Below are 18,841 nucleotides of genomic sequence, written 5' to 3' on the forward strand. Positions count from 1 at the left end.
CAAAACCCACCTTTGCCGTCAGGCATGGGGAAATTAAACATCTCCCCCTGGGCACGTTTAATTTATACATGGTATGCTTGTGTGTGTGTCTGTTAGTATATGGGTTTTTAAAAAATCTTTAAATATTTTAATTAATTGGATTATTTATGATTTGTTTTCACTTGTTGCGAGCCGCCCCGAGTCTTCAGAAAGGGGCGGCATACAAATCCAAATAATAAATAAATAAATAAATAAATAAATAAATAAATAAATAAATAAATAAATAAATAAATACTGCTTCTTAGTGCTTTTACAGCCCTCTCTCAGTGGTTTACAGAGTCAGCATATTGCCCCCAACAATCTGGGTCCTCATTTTACTCACCATGGAAGGCTGAGTCAACCTTGAGCCTGGTGAGATTTGAAGTACAGCTAGCAGTTAGCTGAAATAGCCTGCAGTGCTGCACTCTAACCACTAGCACCAATCCTCTAATGCAGCCATTTCCCAAGCTTTCTGGCTTGGGTGGACAGGCAGGATGGAGAGGGGATGGTTCAGTGTGAGTGGCAGGTCCACGTCTGTCACTCATACAAATAGAGCTTTACATGTCCATGCACACTTGCCTGCCTCTTCTGGTTTTTTTATACAACGTATTTCTGTTTATTTATATCCTACTTTTATTTTTTATAAGTAATTTAAGGCAATGAACAAACGTAATACACGTACCTCCTCTTATTTTCCCCAACAACAACAGTCCTGTGGGTTGAGTTGGGCTGAGACAGAGTGGCCCAAAGTTACCCAGCTGGCTTTTTTGATTTCTCAAATTCAAAATGTGAGATTATAAAAGGTGGAATTATATAGGTCATATTTCCATTTACTTAATTACTGTGCAATCTCTAGATAGTGATCTTTCTTTCTCAAGGGGAAAGGTAATGGGTCACTCCAAATCCTTTTTTGCCTCCAAGAAACGCGAGGGATATTAAAAACCTCAGATTGCTTCATCTTGCACCCAGGACTGGATGTTTTGAAAACAGCACCAGAGAAAAGTTGTGACCCTAATAATAAAGTAAAACTTAAACCTAATTATGTCACCTAATGAGTATTGCATATTTTTGACAAGCATTATGGGGAAATGAGCTGCAACATCTAGGCATCAGCTGGAAGCAGTGTCATTACAGCATTTACTTACTTCTCATCATACCGAGGATTCACTGTTCTTTTCTTCACAGTAGTTCTTCTTCGGGTTATCCATCTTTTGTCTGGGAGTAAGTAGATCCGAACATATGGATATGCCCCATGCCGAGAACATGGCATTAAATTTCTTATGGGTAGAAAATGATAGCATATTTACAATCAACAGATTAAGAAAAACTCCAGAAGAAAAGATTCAGTCAGGCTAACCTTTTTCTTGAATTTTAATATTATTATCATTATTATTATTATTATTATTATTATTATTATTATTATTAATTAGATTTGTATGCCGCCCCTCTCCGAAGACTCAGGCCGGCTCACAACATGATCCACCCCAAGTCTTTGGAGAGGGGCGGCACACAAATCTAATAAATTGAATTGAATTGAATGATAATAATACAATGCATTACAAATCCAATAATAAAAATTAAAACCAATATAAAACATTTAGAGCATAACCAATATTATAATAAAATCCCCAACTACACAATCATACACATTCAACCAAATCCATCATACAGTAGAGGTTGAAAAAAGGGGTGGTGGTGGTGATTATCCCCATGCCTAGCGACAGAGGTCAGTCTTCAGCATTTTACGGAAGGCGAGGAGGGTGGGGGCTATTCGAATCTCTGGGGAGAGTTGATTTCAGAGGGGCGGCATACAAATCTAATAATAATAATAATTATTATTATTATTATTATTATTATTATTATTATTAGTATTGTTATTATTATCATCATCATAATATCTGATTTTGAGCACTGTATAAATTTAAACAATATGTTCAGCCAAAAATAGTTGCAGATTCTCCCATGTCTCTGGAAGGAGAGTCCAGCATGGGATTTAGCTCAATCTTATTGGTAGGAACTGAGTTTTAAATTAATATAATTAACATATTAATTAGGTACCGCCCCCTTGCTGCCCCAGTACCTCAGTTTAAAAAAAACTCAGTCTAGGATAGGGATACTGAGTTGTTTGCTCCTGAAGGAGTAATTTAAAATAAAGTGTATGGTTGTAAAATTTATGTTTACAGTTTTAATGTTTTTTGCTTGTGTCTTTAACAGGTTTCTACAGGATTAAGGGGTTTCTGCCCTCCGCGGGCAGCGCCCCCATCGTTCTCCTTATGGGGCCTCTTCTCTCCGAGAGTACTGCCCTGAAGAGGAATGTTGAGCCGGAGATCCCTGTCCTCCGCGGTCATATCTGGCTTTCACCCCGTGTGGGAGGGGTCCGCCCCCTACCCACTTAAGGGGGCAGCGGAAGGACTTCAAAGCAGTTCCGATCTGCCTTATTGGAAAGCCGCGCTTCTCAGCTGATGCCGGGGAAGCCGTCCCGAGCGCCTCACAGCTGGCGGCTAATTAACTGTTTAAGAAAAGAAAGAAAAAAAGCTGCTGAAGTCGGGAAGAGTGAGAAGCCGCTCGAAATGCAAGCGGCGAGCAAGGGGGGGGGCAGAGTCGGCGTTTCGGCCGTTTACGGAGCCATGGAAGCCGCGCCCCCCCCCCTTTTACCCCGAAGCGGCAATAGCTTGCGCCCGCCATTTTGGGGCTTAATTGGCGCGCGGCAGACCTGACAGCCTCATTTTTGGCGCGCTTTGGCACCGCGCCAGGAGCCAGGCCGGTGATCTACCCAGCAACAGGCTCATTGGCTAGGTCGCTCACGTGAAGTGAGCAACTGCCGACAGCCATTACAGGCACTCACGAGTGGAGGCAAAATCGGTTTGAGAGTGTGTTTGGATACTGCTTTCAAGGAAATTTGTGAGTAAAGCTGCCCCAATTTCTGACAGGATGGCTGACCAGCAAGGGCAGGAGCAGTCCCAGTCTGCTCAGGGTTCCTGCAAAAGCAAGGAGAAGGCTTCCTCTAAGGCCAAGGCCAAATCTTCCCAATCGTCTTCCTCATTAAGAGAAGCAGAGAGGAAAATAAAAGCGTTAGAGCAACGCTTGGATGCAGCATTAGCTTCTCCAGCTGCAGGGGCCTTCCATATACCCCCATTTCAGCCACTTCCACCAGGGGGGACACTGCCAATGGGGGCCTTAGGCTCTGCCTCAGAAAAAGATTGGTCCCCCGACCGTCAGGCATTACCTGGTACAATTACACCATTGCCTTCGCCTCAGGTCAGGCCAGAGAGGCCTGCCTCAATCAGCCAACCATTGTATGGGCCTTCTACTGGTCCACAAACACTTGCAGCTCCCTCGGCATCCTTCACCCCTACGGCTGCAGGGCTTAGAGCCCAAGGTGATGTCTGGCAAGCCTTTCCTCCATCCCTGCAGGACATGATTGCTAACATATATGCGCAGGGAATGGTGGCCGGCGCCCAGCAAGTAACACCTCCATTGCCACAAGCTTACCAGCCCAGGGATCTTTGGTCAGCACCACCGCCCCCTCCTGGGTTGGATTCTTTTGCGGGAGACACTGGCTTTCTGGAGGAAGACAGCGAGCATGGGCACAATGAACTATCTGATGATGATTATGCCTGCCCTGAACAGCCAGCTCCCGCAGGACTATTTAAGCCAACTTTATTTAGGCTGCTGTTGCATAAGGTGAAGCAAACCTTAGATGTGCCAGGGGCGAATGCACCCACAGATGCAGGGGATGGACTTAGGACTTCGGCTTCCCTGTGTAAGGAGCAACCTAAGGAATCCGAGAACGTGCCTGCAATGGAGATATTTTTGGAAAATATCAAACGCACCTGGCAGCACCCAGCAGCGGCACAGGGTCCCTCCATGATGGAGCGTCGCTTCTATACGTTCGACGAAGAGATGGAGAACCTGCTGCAATTCCCGCCAGTGGATAAGCCAGTGGCCACACTGGTATCCAATGCTGTCGTCCCTTCGGAGACTGCGGACAGTCTCAAGCCGGATGAAAGACGGGCTGAGACACTTCTAAAAAAGGCCCATCAAATGGCAGCATGGGCCCTACGAGCGGCATCTACTGCATCCATTTTCAATAGGGCCTCCATCATGTGGCTTCAGGAGGTGCAGTCTAGGATGGGGCCTGAAGACTCCCGCCTCAAGCAGGACTTAAACAAGCTGCTAGCGGCGGCCGAGTTTTCCGCGGATGCTACCTTGCATGCGGCAAAGTTTTCTGCAAGGGGCATGGCTTCCACTATATCTTCCCGGCGCCTCCTGTGGCTTCGACATTGGCAGGCGGACGCCAAGTCGAAGTGGCGCCTGTCGTCTGCCCCTTTCCAGGGCACGAAACTGTTTGGGGAGGTGTTGGAATCCGTCCTTGTGGAAGACAAGGATAAGAGGAAGATCCTTCCCAGATCCTCTAGAAGGCAAGATCGCAGTAACACCCCGTATCGACGTCGGCAGCCCTTTCGATGGGACCCAGCCTCCGGAACCACCCAGGCCTCCCGACCCTACTCACAGGGTCAATATGGGCAGTCCTACTCGTACCGGGGCGATAGGACCTACTTTCAAGGCCGGGGCAGGGGATACCAGCAGGCGAGACGCCCCTTTCGGGGTTTCAATCAACGAGGGTTCCGTGGAGCCAAGTGACTCCATAGGGCAGGTCCCTTTGGGGGGAAAACTCCAAAGGTTTTGTACCGCCTGGAGGACCACATCCTCCGACGCCTGGATCCTGGACACGGTAAGCCGGGGCCTACGCCTGGAGTTCCTTTGTATTCCGCCTACCCATTTTGTGTCATGTCCAGTACCCAAGGACATTATCAATCGGACATTACTAGAGCAAGAGATTGCGCATCTCCTAGAGATTCAAGCCATCGAGAGGGTGCCAGCCCATATGGAGGGCATGGGGTACTACTCCAAGGTCTTCATAGTACCCAAGTCATCAGGAGGTTGCAGGCTCATCTTGAATCTGAAACATCTAAACAAGTACGTGTTATACCGAAGATTCAAGATGGCCTCCCTCCGCACGATCCTGGCATCCATCCGGCCCAGAGATCTCATGTCATCCATCGACCTGAAGGAGGCGTATTTACACATTCCCATCCACCCAGAGCACCGGAAATACCTCCGATTTTATGTCCAGGGGAGGCACTATCAGTACCGGGCGATGCCCTTTGGCCTCTCTTCCGCACCGCGCACCTTTACCAAGATCCTGGATTCGTTAATCGCCGCCTTACGGTCCCGATCAATAAGACTTTTAGCATACTTGGACGACATCCTCGTATTGTCCAGGGATCGGGCGACCGCGCAGAAGGATCTGCGGGACACGGTAGCGCTGTTGCAGGAGCATGGCTTTACGATAAACAACGAAAAAAGTCATTTTTCGCCCACCACAATTATAACCCATCTTGGCTCGGTTATCGACACCATCTCCATGAGAGTTTACCTGTCTCCGGAGAGAAAGCGCAACGTCCAGGGCTTAGTCACCAAATTACAACATCAGAGGATGGTGCCGCTGGCCTTCCTTTCCAAGGTCCTAGGGACTCTAGTGTCGTGCGTGGACATCGTTCCCTGGGCACGGTATCACTTTCGCACGCTACAATGGACTTTACTTCCTTACCAAAAACGCCGTGTCAGTCACACACGCAGGTCAATTACGGTGCAACGAGGCCTGCGAGACTCCCTAAGGTGGTGGAAGTCCCGGGCGATACATCAAGGGTCTCCATTTGGTCACCTACAACACATCATTGTGACTACGGATGCCAGCCTCCTGGGTTGGGGAGCCCATGTGGACCATCATGTGACCCAAGGAGTGTGGCTGCCTCAGGACTTGGTTCCTGTGAATATCAATTTCCTGGAGCTAAAAGCGGTGCGCCTTGCCTTGTCGACCTTCGCAACGCTCCTCCACGGGAAGCATGTGTTGGTCCGCACGGACAATGTTGCAACCAGGGCGCATCTCAACCACCAGGGAGGGACCAGATCCCTCAGGTTGATGGAGGAAACACAACTCCTTTTCGACTGGGCGGAGATCCATCTGGCGTCTCTTCACGCGGAGCACATTGCGGGGGAAGCCAATATTCAGGCGGATTGGCTCAGTCGGCAAGCAGTGGATCCCGCGGAGTGGAGTCTGACCCCGCACCTGTTCCAGCAAGTGACCAAACGGTTTGGCAACCCACAGGTAGACTTATTCGCGACTTCCCGCAATGCCCAGCTCCCGAGGTTTTATTCCAGATTTCCCACACCGGGAGCCGAAGGGACCAATGCCCTGTACCTTCCGTGGCCAAAGGAATTGCTTTATGCCTTTCCACCAATACCACTTCTTCCACGGGTCATCAAGAAGATCCTAGTGGAACGGGCGGAGATCATACTGATAGCACCGCACTGGCCACGCCGGGCTTGGTTCGCAGACCTGATGGGGCTCTCGATAGTCCAACCCTGGAGGATCCCAGACAACCTAATCACCCTCACTCAGGGAGCGATTGTCCATCCAGAGCCGCAATGGTTCCACCTGACCGCTTGGCGCTTGAGGGGGACAGATTAAGAACCTGGAACATTCCTGAGAATGTCATCGCTACGATACAGTCGGCCAGGAGGCCTTCAACGACTAGGATATACCAGGCTACGTGGGCCGCATTTACAGCCTTTTGCGAGGTCAAACATCAACGGCCACAGGATGCTAATTTAGTCTTGGTGTTGGAGTTCTTACAATCCGGTCTGGAGAAGGGATTGGCCCCCAACACATTAAGGAGACAGGTAGCGGCTTTGGCAACGATCATTCGATCTGAGGATGGGGGATTATTGTCCCACCATTCGTTGATTAGAGACTTTCTAAAAGGGGCTACCAATAGTCATCCCCCACCGATACGACGTTTTCCTACTTGGGATCTTACGACGGTGTTGCAAGCGCTCACAGCTCCTCCGTTTGAACCGCTGAGAACTGTGTCTTTGAGGATGTTATCTCTTAAAACAGCATTCTTAGTGGCCATTACATCTGCAAGGCGGGTGTCAGAGCTGTCGGCCTTGTCTGTGAGGCCTGACCTTTGTACATTTCAACCTAATAGGGTGACCTTACGTTTGGACCCAACGTTCATACCTAAAGTTAACACCCACTTTCACCGGACACAGGAACTTGTCTTGCCGGATTTCTGCGTGCATGGGTCACATCCATTGGAACTTAAGTGGCATAAGGTGGACGTGCGCAGAGCTCTTAAACTCTATATTAGGCGCACGGCATCTTTTCGCAAGTCAGAGGCCTTATTTGTATCCTTCGGCCAACATCGACTGGGTCTCAAGGTGTCATCCCAGACAATTAGTCAATGGTTGAAGCTTTGTATAGCAGAAGCGTACAAAGCATGTTCCCAGCCATTACCCAGTGGAATCACGGCTCATTCGACTCGTAGTGCCGCTACTTCAGCGGCATGGGCCACACATGCATCGATAGAGGACATCTGTAGGGCGGCCACGTGGGCCACCCCTACCACCTTTATACGGCACTATAAATTGGACACGTTTGCTTCAGCCGAGGCGGCTTTCGGGAGGAGAGTGTTGCAACGAGTGTGTGACACTACAGGGTCATGATTCAATGATATCCCTCCCTTGAACAGTGGAACTTGGGTATATCCCATGCTGGACTCTCCTTCCAGAGACATGGGAGAAGAACCGTTGTACTCACCTGAACGGTCTTCTCCAGGTCCTGGAAGGAGAGTCCATACCCTCCCATTGAACCATGGACAGTTGTTACGTTCAGTTACTGTTTGTTGTTGCTTATTAAATAAATTCTGTTTATTCATGATATTCGTTTTTTTTAAAACTGAGGTACTGGGGCAGCAAGGGGGCGGTACCTAATTAATATGTTAATTATATTAATTTAAAACTCAGTTCCTACCAATAAGATTGAGCTAAATCCCATGCTGGACTCTCCTTCCAGGACCTGGAGAAGACCGTTCAGGTGAGTACAACGGTTCTTCTAAGTGAATCCTCCAATCTAGAAAATTTAAAAGGGGAAACTGCTATGCATATATTCATTCCATTAAGGAAAGATTAAAGTAAATTAATTGCCATTATACCCAAGATGTATTAAGGGTAATCTAAATATTACAAACAATCAGTGATCGATTGCTAAACGTTACTGTACCTGCATGAGTTGACAAACACAATGAGAGATTGCCTTAAGGAAGCATACCGAACAGTGATGTGAATCTCTCCCATAGACCTGCCATCAGAAAGTGTCCCACTGCAAGATACAGTAATTGGCTTCATTAAAGGAAGGTTTGTGACTGAAGTAGCCAGCTACTTCCTGCTTGCTTCAAAGCTAAACTTCAAGTCTAATCCCATAGAAGAGTTAAACTATTTTTGTTGATTGATATTATAAACAGATCAAAGAGGAAAAAACAAAACCATCAGAAAAAGAAAAGAAAGAGATACTTGTGCATTTTATTGTATAAAAGCCAAACTGCCTTTAAATCATTTCCCAAAAGAAGTATTCTGTATTTCAACTAAGATACTGCATATCTCTTGGTAGTTGTGGCAGTTCATTTTTCTCTCTCTGGTGCGTTTCCGAGTCTACGGAGAGGGGCGGCATACAAATTTAATAAATTTAATAAATAAATATTCCAAAAACAAACTAATATTAAAAGAAAAACGGTTAGTGACAGAGGCATACATTATTCTGAGATTAAGAAAAGCAATTACTGTATATTTCGGAATATAAGATGCTCCCGGGTATAAAATACACCTTAGTTTTGGGGGAGGAAAACAATGAAAAAAGGCCTCTGCCTCTCAGCAATTTGCCAAACAGCAAACAGCACAGATGATATACACTGTTTGCTGTGTATTTCTGTGCATATATGCCTGACCCATAGAAATAGCAAAGAATTGGAGAAATGTTGGCTATGTCTACATAATATATTGCCATAACATACATTATGGCAATATATTAAGGCCAGAAAGTTTTCTTAAATGTAGTCACATTAACTTCTCCCAATTATTTAAATAGATCTACTCCAAACATGACTAACTCAGGGTTTAACTCAGCTGCTTTACTAAACAGAACACTGTTACATTTCAGATTATACTTTTATAGATCTTTAAATTTGATGTGGCTTTCTGGAAGTACAGTTATTATCTGCTATTTAAAAGAAGATACAATAGCATGAGCCTCTTCAGATCAAGCATTTATTTTAAAAAGCTTCTTCATTTTGTTGAGCTGTCCAGAGCAATAATAAAGCAGTCTTTAAAAAACAAGTCTAATAATTTGAACATTCCATAGACATTTATAATTATTGACTTACCCCATTGCAGTTTCAGCAGTCCAACATTGCCAGCAGTCTACCTGGTAGCAATTTGACTCCTTGCAGCTAGTTTCACTTTCAGTTCTAGCAGGCGGCTTACCTGTGCTGAATCAGATCAGCTGTGTGTTGGGAGGCTGATACTCAATTGCTTAAGCTAATCAGGCTCTGTTCTGTTTGCTTGAAGGAGGTAAATTGTTGGGATGCAGAGACCAAAGGGTCAGGGTAGCTGAGTGGGGCTACATTCGGTGTATAAGACCCACCCAAGTTTTCACCTTGTTTTGGGGGGGTAAAAAAGGTATGTCTTATACTCCGAAAAATATGGTAAAACCTGGATATTTCAACAGGTCTTTGAGGAGAAATTGATCTGATAAGGATTTGTGCTTTGTTAACAGTATATGGGTCATGATTCCTCAGCACAAGAATATTTAACTGTGTATAACGTTGGCTGTTTTTAGTTTTGCTCTTTTAATCTTATTTATGGTTTCTTTATAAGCTACTTTAATTCAGTTGAAGACTGAAACAGCCTAGTCAAGTAATAAGTAAAATTCTAACCATGGAGAATTAAGAGCACTTACACAGAAAAATATAAAGTGCACAGTAACTATGACACTAGTCCTCAAGAAGCTATTGCATTTCTGTAGCTTAATGTACATCACATTTGTTGAACTACTACTTCTATCATCCTCAATCAGGATGGGCAATGTTAGATAATGACATAATTTATAGGCCAACTGTTACAGATGAACTATTTTCTTAAGAGTTCTACATTAATTATTCTGTCTCTATTCTCTGATACTGAACTATAATTTTAATTATCAAATAATCTTTATATAGATGACTTCCTGAAATAAGAACTCTGATTCTTGAAGCCCTTCTTCCAAAAGCACTATTGCATTTCCCTAATTCTCAGGTGGGAAATACCTGAAAATTATAATAAAAGATAAAAGTTATCCCTCAGAGAACACAAGCAAAATACCAGCTCTTTTCATGTATATATAATACAAGGTCCCACTCACATTATATTGTAACTTCATCCTTTGTGGCTCTTTCTGCACAAAAACCACAATGTATGGCCTCTGCCAATGAAAGGTTGCCCAGATGTATTCTAGCCAAAACCTAGATCTTAAGAAACGCAAGCCCTTCCTTATGAGGCTTTGAGTTGACCTAGTTAGGAACCTCGATTTTTCTATAATGCACATCTACAATTTAGACACAAATATTCTGGTATATGGTGTTCACCCTACCTATTTTCAATACTATATAAACAATTAAGGAAAGAGTGAAGTAAATATTTGGGCTAGAGAGGTCAGTTTTGTGTTACCAAATACAACTGTGAAATAGAATACCCAGCTGATGTCCTGTCTGACTTACTTATTGAGGTTCAGATTGCTGCAAGTTATATCCATGATTGAAGAGGCTTCAGTGCCTAAAGATGCAAGGCTGGGGGCAATCTGGAGTCTCTGCAGAGCTGGCAATGTTGGGGGCACACGAGTGACCACTGGAAGTGTCAAGGACTTGGGGTCTGAGCCACCTGTAACTCCTTGCTCATTGATTCCAGCAACTGCCTCTATGACAATGGGCTCGGACAATTTCTCATTTCCATTCGGTTTAGCATTAGTATCCACATTGTCATTTTTGCATTCAGGAACATTAGATTCTTTGTTCCCTTGGACTGCATTGGGCACTTCTACCGGTGGTGGTGGTGGAGGTGGAGGAGGAGGAGGAGGAGGAGGGGGAGGACGAGATGGTGGCAGCTCTGTCTTGTTTTGGTCTTCATTCTTTTCTGGGGCTGAGGCAGGAACTTGGTTTAAGGCATTAGACCCATTGTTGGTGTTTTCTGAATCAGGGACCTCTATGTCCAGAGCCTAAGATTAAAAAAAAAGGAAGTTAGCCATGGTCATATTGTTTATTAAACAAACCACACTCTTTATAACCCCTTCAAAACTGCTACCAGGTTGTTGATGCTGAGTGTGAGTAAATGCAAAAATTATTAAACATATAGCAGGTAATTGTGTTAATTATAAATAACATGTAGTTTCTGACTTGGCCTCATCCATCCATCCATCCATTCTAAACCACAAACTACTATTAAAATCACACTCTTATGGCACTTCTAGACCCTTTCACAAGCGGATAGCTTTGTTCCTGTCAAACAGACAACAAGTAGTCAAAATAAGAAGCACTCTACCAAACCCTGCACCACTTAACAGCGGTGTCCCCCCCAAAGCAGCATTTTAGGACCTACACTCTTTTTAATTTACATAAATGACCTTAGCAATCATATTATAAGCAGCTGCATCTTTTTCACTTATGATGTAAAATTATTTAATGCCACTGACAATACTACTGCCCTACAAAGCAATCTTGACTATGTGTCAGAATGGTTGAACAATTGGTAACTTCACATCTCAGTCTATCATCTGTCTGTCTGTCTGTCTGTCTGTCTGTCTGTCTGTCTGTCTGTCTGTCTGTCTGTCTGTCTGTCTGTCTGTCTATCTATCTATCTATCTATCTATCTATCTATCTATCTATCTATCTATCTATCTATCTATCTATCTATCTATTTATTTGACTTCTCTGCCACCCAATCCTGAAGGACTCAATGTGTCTTACATATTGGCAACAAAAATCAGAACACAAAATACAAGTTGGGTGGACATGACCTTTTAGACGACTCTCACTCTGTCAAAGACAAAGCTGCTATGGCCTAGAGGTGGATCTTTTGCCTCACAATCAGGAGGTTGTGAGTTTAGGTAGAGGCACATGTAGGGTCTCCTGCTTGGGCAGAAACTTGGACAAGATGACCTGCAAGGTCGCTTCCAACTTTGTTAATTTGTTAAAGACCTAGGAGTACTCACTATAACATCATTGCCAAAAAAAGCATCGTTAACTTAATTTTGTGAAGCTTCTTCACTGGTAACAAAAACAAGATGGTGGCATCTATAGCACTGCATAGAGAGCCAATTCGGGGGCATGGACAGCTGGTCATTGCTCCCAATTCAGTGAGCGGGGAAAAATTCCTGCTACCGGTTCTATAGAACCGGTCTGAAACAGGAGCAAACCACTCTGGGTTGAGGTCCATGGTAGACAGTTTAAAGTTAAAGTTTTGGGAGTTTGAGGATGTAACAATAGAGTCAGGTAGTGCATTCCAAGGCATTGACTACTTTGTTGCTGAAGTCATATTTTTTGCAATCGAGTTTGGAGTGGTTTACCTTGAGTTTGTATCTACAGTGGTACCTGAAGATACGAACCCCTCGTCTTACGAACAACTCGTGATACGAACCCGGGGTTCAGCAAAATTTTGCCTCTTCTTACGAACTTTTTTCAAGTTACGAACCGGCGTTCGGAGACTGCTGGGAAGCCGCGCGGCTGTTTTAAAAGGTGACAGCCGGGCGGCGGGGCTTCCCAGAAGCCTCCCGAACGCCGGTTCGTAACTCGAACAAAGTTCGTAAGAAGAGGCAAAATTTTGCTGAACCCCGGGTTCGGTTCGGGAGGTTGCTGGGAAGCCCCCCAGGCCGGCTGCGACCTTTTAAAACACCCGCGCCGCTTCCCAGCTGTCTCCTGAAGCCGAACGCTAAAGCCGAACTTCCACGTTCGGCTTCGGGAGACAGCTGCGAAGCGGCACGGCTGTTTTAAAAGGTCGCAGCCGGCCTGGGGGGGCTTGCCAGCACCCCCCGAACCCCGAACCTGGGTTCGGGGGGGTGCTGGGAAGCCCCCCAGGCCGGCTGTCACCTTTTAAAACTGCCGCGCGGCTTCCCAGCAGTCGCCGAAAGCCATTTTTTTTGCGGGGGGTTTTTTGGTTGCACAGATTAATTGACTTTACATTGTTTCCTATGGGAAACAATGTTTCGTCTTACGAACCTTTCGTCTTACGGACCTCCTCCTTGCACCAATTAAGTTCGTATCATGAGGTATTACTGTATTGTTTGCCCATGTATTATTGCAGCTGAAGCTGAAGTAGTCATTATTATTATTATTATTATTATTATTATTATTATTATTATTATTTAGATTTGTATGCCGCCCCTCTCCAAAGACTTGGGGCGGCTCACATTAACAGGCAGGACATTGTAGCAGACAATTTTGTATACTAAGTTTACGTCAGACCATAGGTAACATAGTTCTAAATTGTCCAAGCCCAAAATTTCAAGCCCAGTGGCATAAGATATTCTATTGTGAACAGAGGAGTGGAGTACTCTTCCCATGAAATACCTCTGGACTTGCTCAATAGTGTTATTGTCTGATATACAGTGTGGAGTCCAGGCAGATGAGCTATATTTGAGAATTGGTCTGGCAAAGGTTTTGTATGCCCTAGTTTGTATCCCGTTTTTTGCTTCTGCGCATGCTCAGGAGCTGGGTTTTCAGCATTGCACAAAGTGCGCATGTGCCCACAATGATGCAGGAGGAAGTGAACTGGTGGTGAGGTAAGTTAGAACCATGAAATACCTCTGGACTTGCTCAATAGTGTTATTGTCTGATATACAGTGTGGAGTCCAGGCAGATGAGCTATATTTGAGAATTGGTCTGGCAAAGGTTTTGTATGCCCTAGTTTGTATCCCGTTTTTTGCTTCTGCGCATGCTCAGGAGCTGGGTTTTCAGCATTGCACAAAGTGCGCATGTGCCCACATGATGCAGGAGGAAGTGAACTGGTGGTGAGGTAAGTTAGAACCCACCCCTGCCTCACCCCAATCCTAAGAGGTCTGTAAAGGGGGCATGCATAAGCACACTAGCATGCCTACCTTTTCTTATTGTTCCCATTTATTCATACCCATTTCCTGCATTCGTGTCCATGTTTATACTTATGTCTGTTTCCTCATACATGTTTGACAAACTAAATAAATATAAATAAATAAAATAAATTATTGCTACCCATCTCAAATGCATGACTCTCTGGGTGCCTAATAATTTAAAACAAATTAAAAACAATAAGCTAAAGTATAATAATAATTAATAATAATAATAATAATTTATTAGATTTGTATGCCACCCCTCTCCAAAGACTCGGGGCGGCTCACAACACAATAGCAATACAATATAGATACAAATTTAATGTTAAAAAAATTGAAAAAACTAATTTAAAAATACATTATAAAAATCTATCTACTACACAGTCATACATACTCAGTCCCAGTAAATAAAAAAGATAATAAACATAATAAGGTCAGCAAAAAAGGAGGGGGGAGATTAATCAATAAACAACATAAAATAGCAATGTGATACCAACACATAACAAATATCTGCTGTTAATCCAGCCCAGAAATTCCATTCAAAGACCAAGTTTTTTCAGCCTGAAATAACTGTAGATCATTGTCTAAAGACAGAATTTTGTCTAATCACATTCTGGTCAATTTAGCAAAGAAGCGGAAGGCCTTTAGCTGATGAATCTGGAAAAGGGGAGGTATCACCTCTCCAGTGAACATAATGACTGAAAAATTACAAGATTTCTATGTTGAACATGTGACTATGGAATATAGTTTAGCATATACTGTGTTTACAACTTAATGTTCTTGTCATTCACCCTCATTGCTGCACTTGCACAATTATCTACATAGCACACCATTACTGTTTAATCTTATGTATTATTTATGTTGGTTTTCATTCTGTACAATGAATGTTTATTAACTTTAGTGGTATATCTATGCTGCAGTAAATGTAAATATCTTCAGGCAGATATTTCCTTGCAAAGGATGCCATACTTAATTATTTCATCATATTTTTACAGAGAATTTTATCTTGATTCTGGATTATATAAGCAACTCTTATTATAGTAGAAACCACCGTTGCCCTAATTCTTCCCATTTATGAATTGTATTAGAAATAGCAGGAATTATTTTATTAAGAGTGAACGTGAGACAAATGTAAACTGTTGTATAATTTGTAGCATATAAATAAACCCAGAAACAATTTGGACCCAGGTGTGTATGGGTTGGCTTCAAACCAATTTCCATTTAATTGCTCACTTGGGAAAGAATGCAAATCATATGTTGAAAATGTATGTATCACATATCCACTCAAGATTACCATATTTTTCAGAGTATAAGACGCACCATAGTTTTGAGGAAGGAAAATGGGGAGGGGGGCCCCAAATCTACCTACCAGGTATTCATCTGGCTAGTGTCCTCAGTCTGTTCAGCTTCAGCACATTATTTTATCCCCTGGTTAGAGCTGAAATAATTTTTTTCAGAGGAAGTAGGAACGAAAACAAGCCTGCAAAGACTTAGGGTGGGAAAAAAGCTTTCTTCGGGAGGGAGTAGAAAGCAGGGAATATCTTTAGCACCTAGTTAGGGCTGGGGGGAAAAGCTTCGAAAAAGCTACATTCGAAGTATAAGACACACCCAAATTTTCAGCCTCTTTTAGGAAGGAAAAAGGTGTGTCTTATGCTCCGAAAAATACGGTATTTCTTTAAAAATGTGTGAGACTTCTGTTCCTAAACTCCCTATATGTCCTTTCAAAGCCCCAAATCCATGTTCTGGAAAAGAAAATTTTCTATTTTAAAATATGGCAAAGTGGTAGTATATAGAGTCAAGCTAAGAAATTCATTTTTACAATTAATCATTCACCTGATTTAAAAAAACTGTTTCCCACACCCAACGTGGAAGCTCTGCAGCTAGCTAATTCTGCTTTATTGCTAAGATGCCCCAGCGATCATCTTTTTGGGCTCTGGATGTCAATAGATTTAGGTGATCTTTTCAGTGTTATGACTTCAGACATGCAGCAACTTAATCTTTAAAATGTTAGTGAGGGTGAGGATATAGGACTTTAATTCCTTTAATTGCTGCCCCTGCCTCTCCAAACCAGTCCATTTATTTATAGAATTCATATGTATTTATTAGCAATAGAAAGGAAGGACACTCTTGGAAAGAATGCAAGCACCAATAAACGTTTAAATCTGGCACATAGGACTCTAGGACTAGGTCTTTCTGTAGTTTAATCCTGTTTTGCTCAATGGCATTCAGCATACAAACATTCATGCATGTAGAAATTAATGCAGAAATTGCCTTCAATTTCTAATTAAGCCAAGGTTCAGAAAAATCTGTTTTTAATTAAAATCATTTTAAATTTATTCAGAATTGCTGCTTGTGTGTAAAACTAACAACAGTTACTGAAATAACTTCAGATGGAAAGTGTTGTATAACAGGAGTCTCCAACCTTGGCAACTTTAAGACTTGTAGACTTTAACTCCCAGAATTTGGTGGGACCCAGAGGAAGAGCCTTCTCTGTGGCGGCTCTGACCCTCTGGAGTCAGCTCCCTCCAGAGATTAGAACTGCCCCCACCCTCCTTGCCTTTCGTAAACTTCTTAAAACCCACCTCTGTCGTCAAGCATAGGGGAACTGAAACATCTCCCCCTGCCTATGTAGGGTTTTTTTGGGTGTATGATAGGACTGTATGTATGTTTTTATATATATTGGGGTTTCTTGTTTTTTAGACTTTTTAAAATGTATTATTGTTATTTTAAATTCTAACTATTAGATTTGTCATTGTATATTGTTTTTATCATTGCTGTGAGCTGCCCCGAGTCTACGGAGAGGGTTGGCATACAAATCTAATTAATAATAATAATAATAATAATAATAATAATAATAATAATAATAATTCCCCAGCCAGCTTTGCTAGTTGAGGAATTCTGAGAGTTGAAGTCCACAAGTCTTAAAGTTGCCAAGGTTGGAGACTCCTGTTCTATAAGACTTAGGGAAGAACTAACAGCAGCTAACATGCCCTCCTATTTATGAACAGATACTCCACCTATATAGTGTTACATTTATATAAAGAAGCAAGATCAATAGATACCTTTGAAGCATTAAAATTCATAATCCATTTGGCATGACCTATTTATGATGTAAGTTTGGTTTCAGTATAGTTCTCCAAAGCTCATTATCCTTAGAAGGAATATTTAGTCAAATTATTATATATTAAATCTGATGATAAGGCCACAACCATCTCTTATTTCATAGGAAAAAAAATATTAATTTCATAGACACAAAGAAAAGTTTCCTACAAGAGCTGAAAAAATTACAGTGGGGGCAAAAAAGAAAACAGAAGAAAGCTAAGCTTACTCTCAGGACAATTTTCAGCTTAACAGAACTATCCACACCAGAATGATCCAGCTGAAAATTTTGTTCAAGTGTCATCTCAGGGTTCTTTAATAAGCGAGCAAGAGAAATCACCAAAGTCCCAAGGGCATTCTCCTTCTCCTTATCTTTGATCTAGAACAAGGAAAAAGAGAGGCAGTACAAATAAACAAGACAAGTGACTCTTGGCAGTGATGCAACCCTTCCCTTTTCAGATTACATATACCGCCTTTATGCGAATCAGCATCAATTTCTCCATTTCGCATGGGAGCATTGAAACAAGATATATTGAAAGGAAATTCACCAATTAACGGAGCCATTTAAACCTCTTTATGGGAAATGACTACATTAACTTTCATAATGGATGAAGAAAAGCTAATGGTCATGGTAGGAATGCACTAATAATAAGGGCAGAATCAATTGTATCTGGGCTGCTAGAAACCTATCAAAGCATTCAAAGCTGACTTAAAAGCTCATTCGGTCAATATAAGGCTTGAAGGCACTGGAATAAAAGATTTAAAAACAAGACTAATTAATTCAGTGGTACCTCTACTTAAGAACTTTTCTAGATAAGAACCGGGTGTTCAAGATTTATTTTGCCTCTTCTTAAGAACCATTTTCTACTTAAGAACCCAAGCCCAGAAAGTTTTCCCAGGAAATTTGAGAGCAGCATGAAGGCCCGGCCAGTTTCTTGCCATTTTCCCTTTAATCCCGGCCATCTTGGGCTTTTCTGGGCTGTCAGAGGAGCCTTACGGTGGCGCTTAAGGAGGCTTTGGCAGCCCAGAGCTGACAGAGAGAGATACGTGTGCTCTTCCTCGCCGTCTCAGAGTCCCTCTTTTTTTTTAAGCCTTAAAGTTTGGGATTTTTTTCATTCCCCTCACCTCACCTTATTCCTTCAGCAGTGACTGTCCTCCGTCTCTTCTTCTTCCTCCTCCTCCCACCCAAATTCTGAGCTTTTATTTCTTTCCTAATGGGTTTTCACGCATTATTTGCTTTTACATTGATTCCTAGGGAAAAATTGCTTCTACTTAAGAACTTTTCTACTTAAAAACCTGGTCACGGAACAAATTAAGTTCTGAAGTAGAGGTACCACTTTATTCCCCAAATAAGACTGGAAGTCGGCCATAATGCCACATACTAATTTTCATCCTGCAAATTGATGTCGCAACTTACATTTTCACAAAAGTGACTATATTTGATAATACATAGAACTGTGGGCTATTTGTAAAATTGATCCATGTTTTCATAGGGGTGGATCAGAATCAATCAAAGACCTGTTAGGAACCAGGTTGCACAAGCAGCGGGCAAGCAAGTGAAACTTCATCTGCACACGTGTGTGATCTAGGTTGTGAGTGAAACCACCTCCCCGGAATTCCGCAGAAGAATTGTTTCCCACAAAACCTGTCCCCGGTGCCAGAAAGGTTGGGAATGCTGCTGTAGAACATGATGTGGGTCACTGCCTTACTGGC

General features: G+C 43.0%; 1 protein-coding gene across 4 annotated transcripts in view; it reads right to left on the reverse strand.

Moving 5' to 3' along the window:
- ESYT3 (extended synaptotagmin 3) overlaps positions 1–18,841 on the reverse strand; it is a 64,406-nt gene that overhangs the window by 4,766 nt on the left and 40,799 nt on the right. Inside the window, exons 17-21 of one of the 4 annotated variants that reach the window (XM_070730763.1) lie at positions 17,358–17,507; positions 10,674–11,167; positions 9,303–9,407; positions 8,147–8,245; positions 1,164–1,295 (exon numbers count right to left, since the gene is read on the reverse strand). In XM_070730763.1, coding sequence (XP_070586864.1) covers positions 1,164–1,295; positions 8,147–8,245; positions 9,303–9,407; positions 10,674–11,167; positions 17,358–17,507 — 980 coding nt within the window. Of the gene's footprint in view, positions 1–1,163; positions 1,296–8,146; positions 8,246–8,429; positions 8,575–9,302; positions 9,408–10,673; positions 11,168–17,357; positions 17,508–18,841 lie in introns of those variants that run through there. The other 3 variants (XM_070730769.1, XM_070730777.1, XM_070730786.1) reach the window with 3 other exon arrangements.

This window comes from Erythrolamprus reginae, chromosome 1 (genome assembly GCF_031021105.1).
Source record: "Erythrolamprus reginae isolate rEryReg1 chromosome 1, rEryReg1.hap1, whole genome shotgun sequence".
NCBI lineage: Eukaryota > Metazoa > Chordata > Lepidosauria > Squamata > Dipsadidae > Erythrolamprus > Erythrolamprus reginae.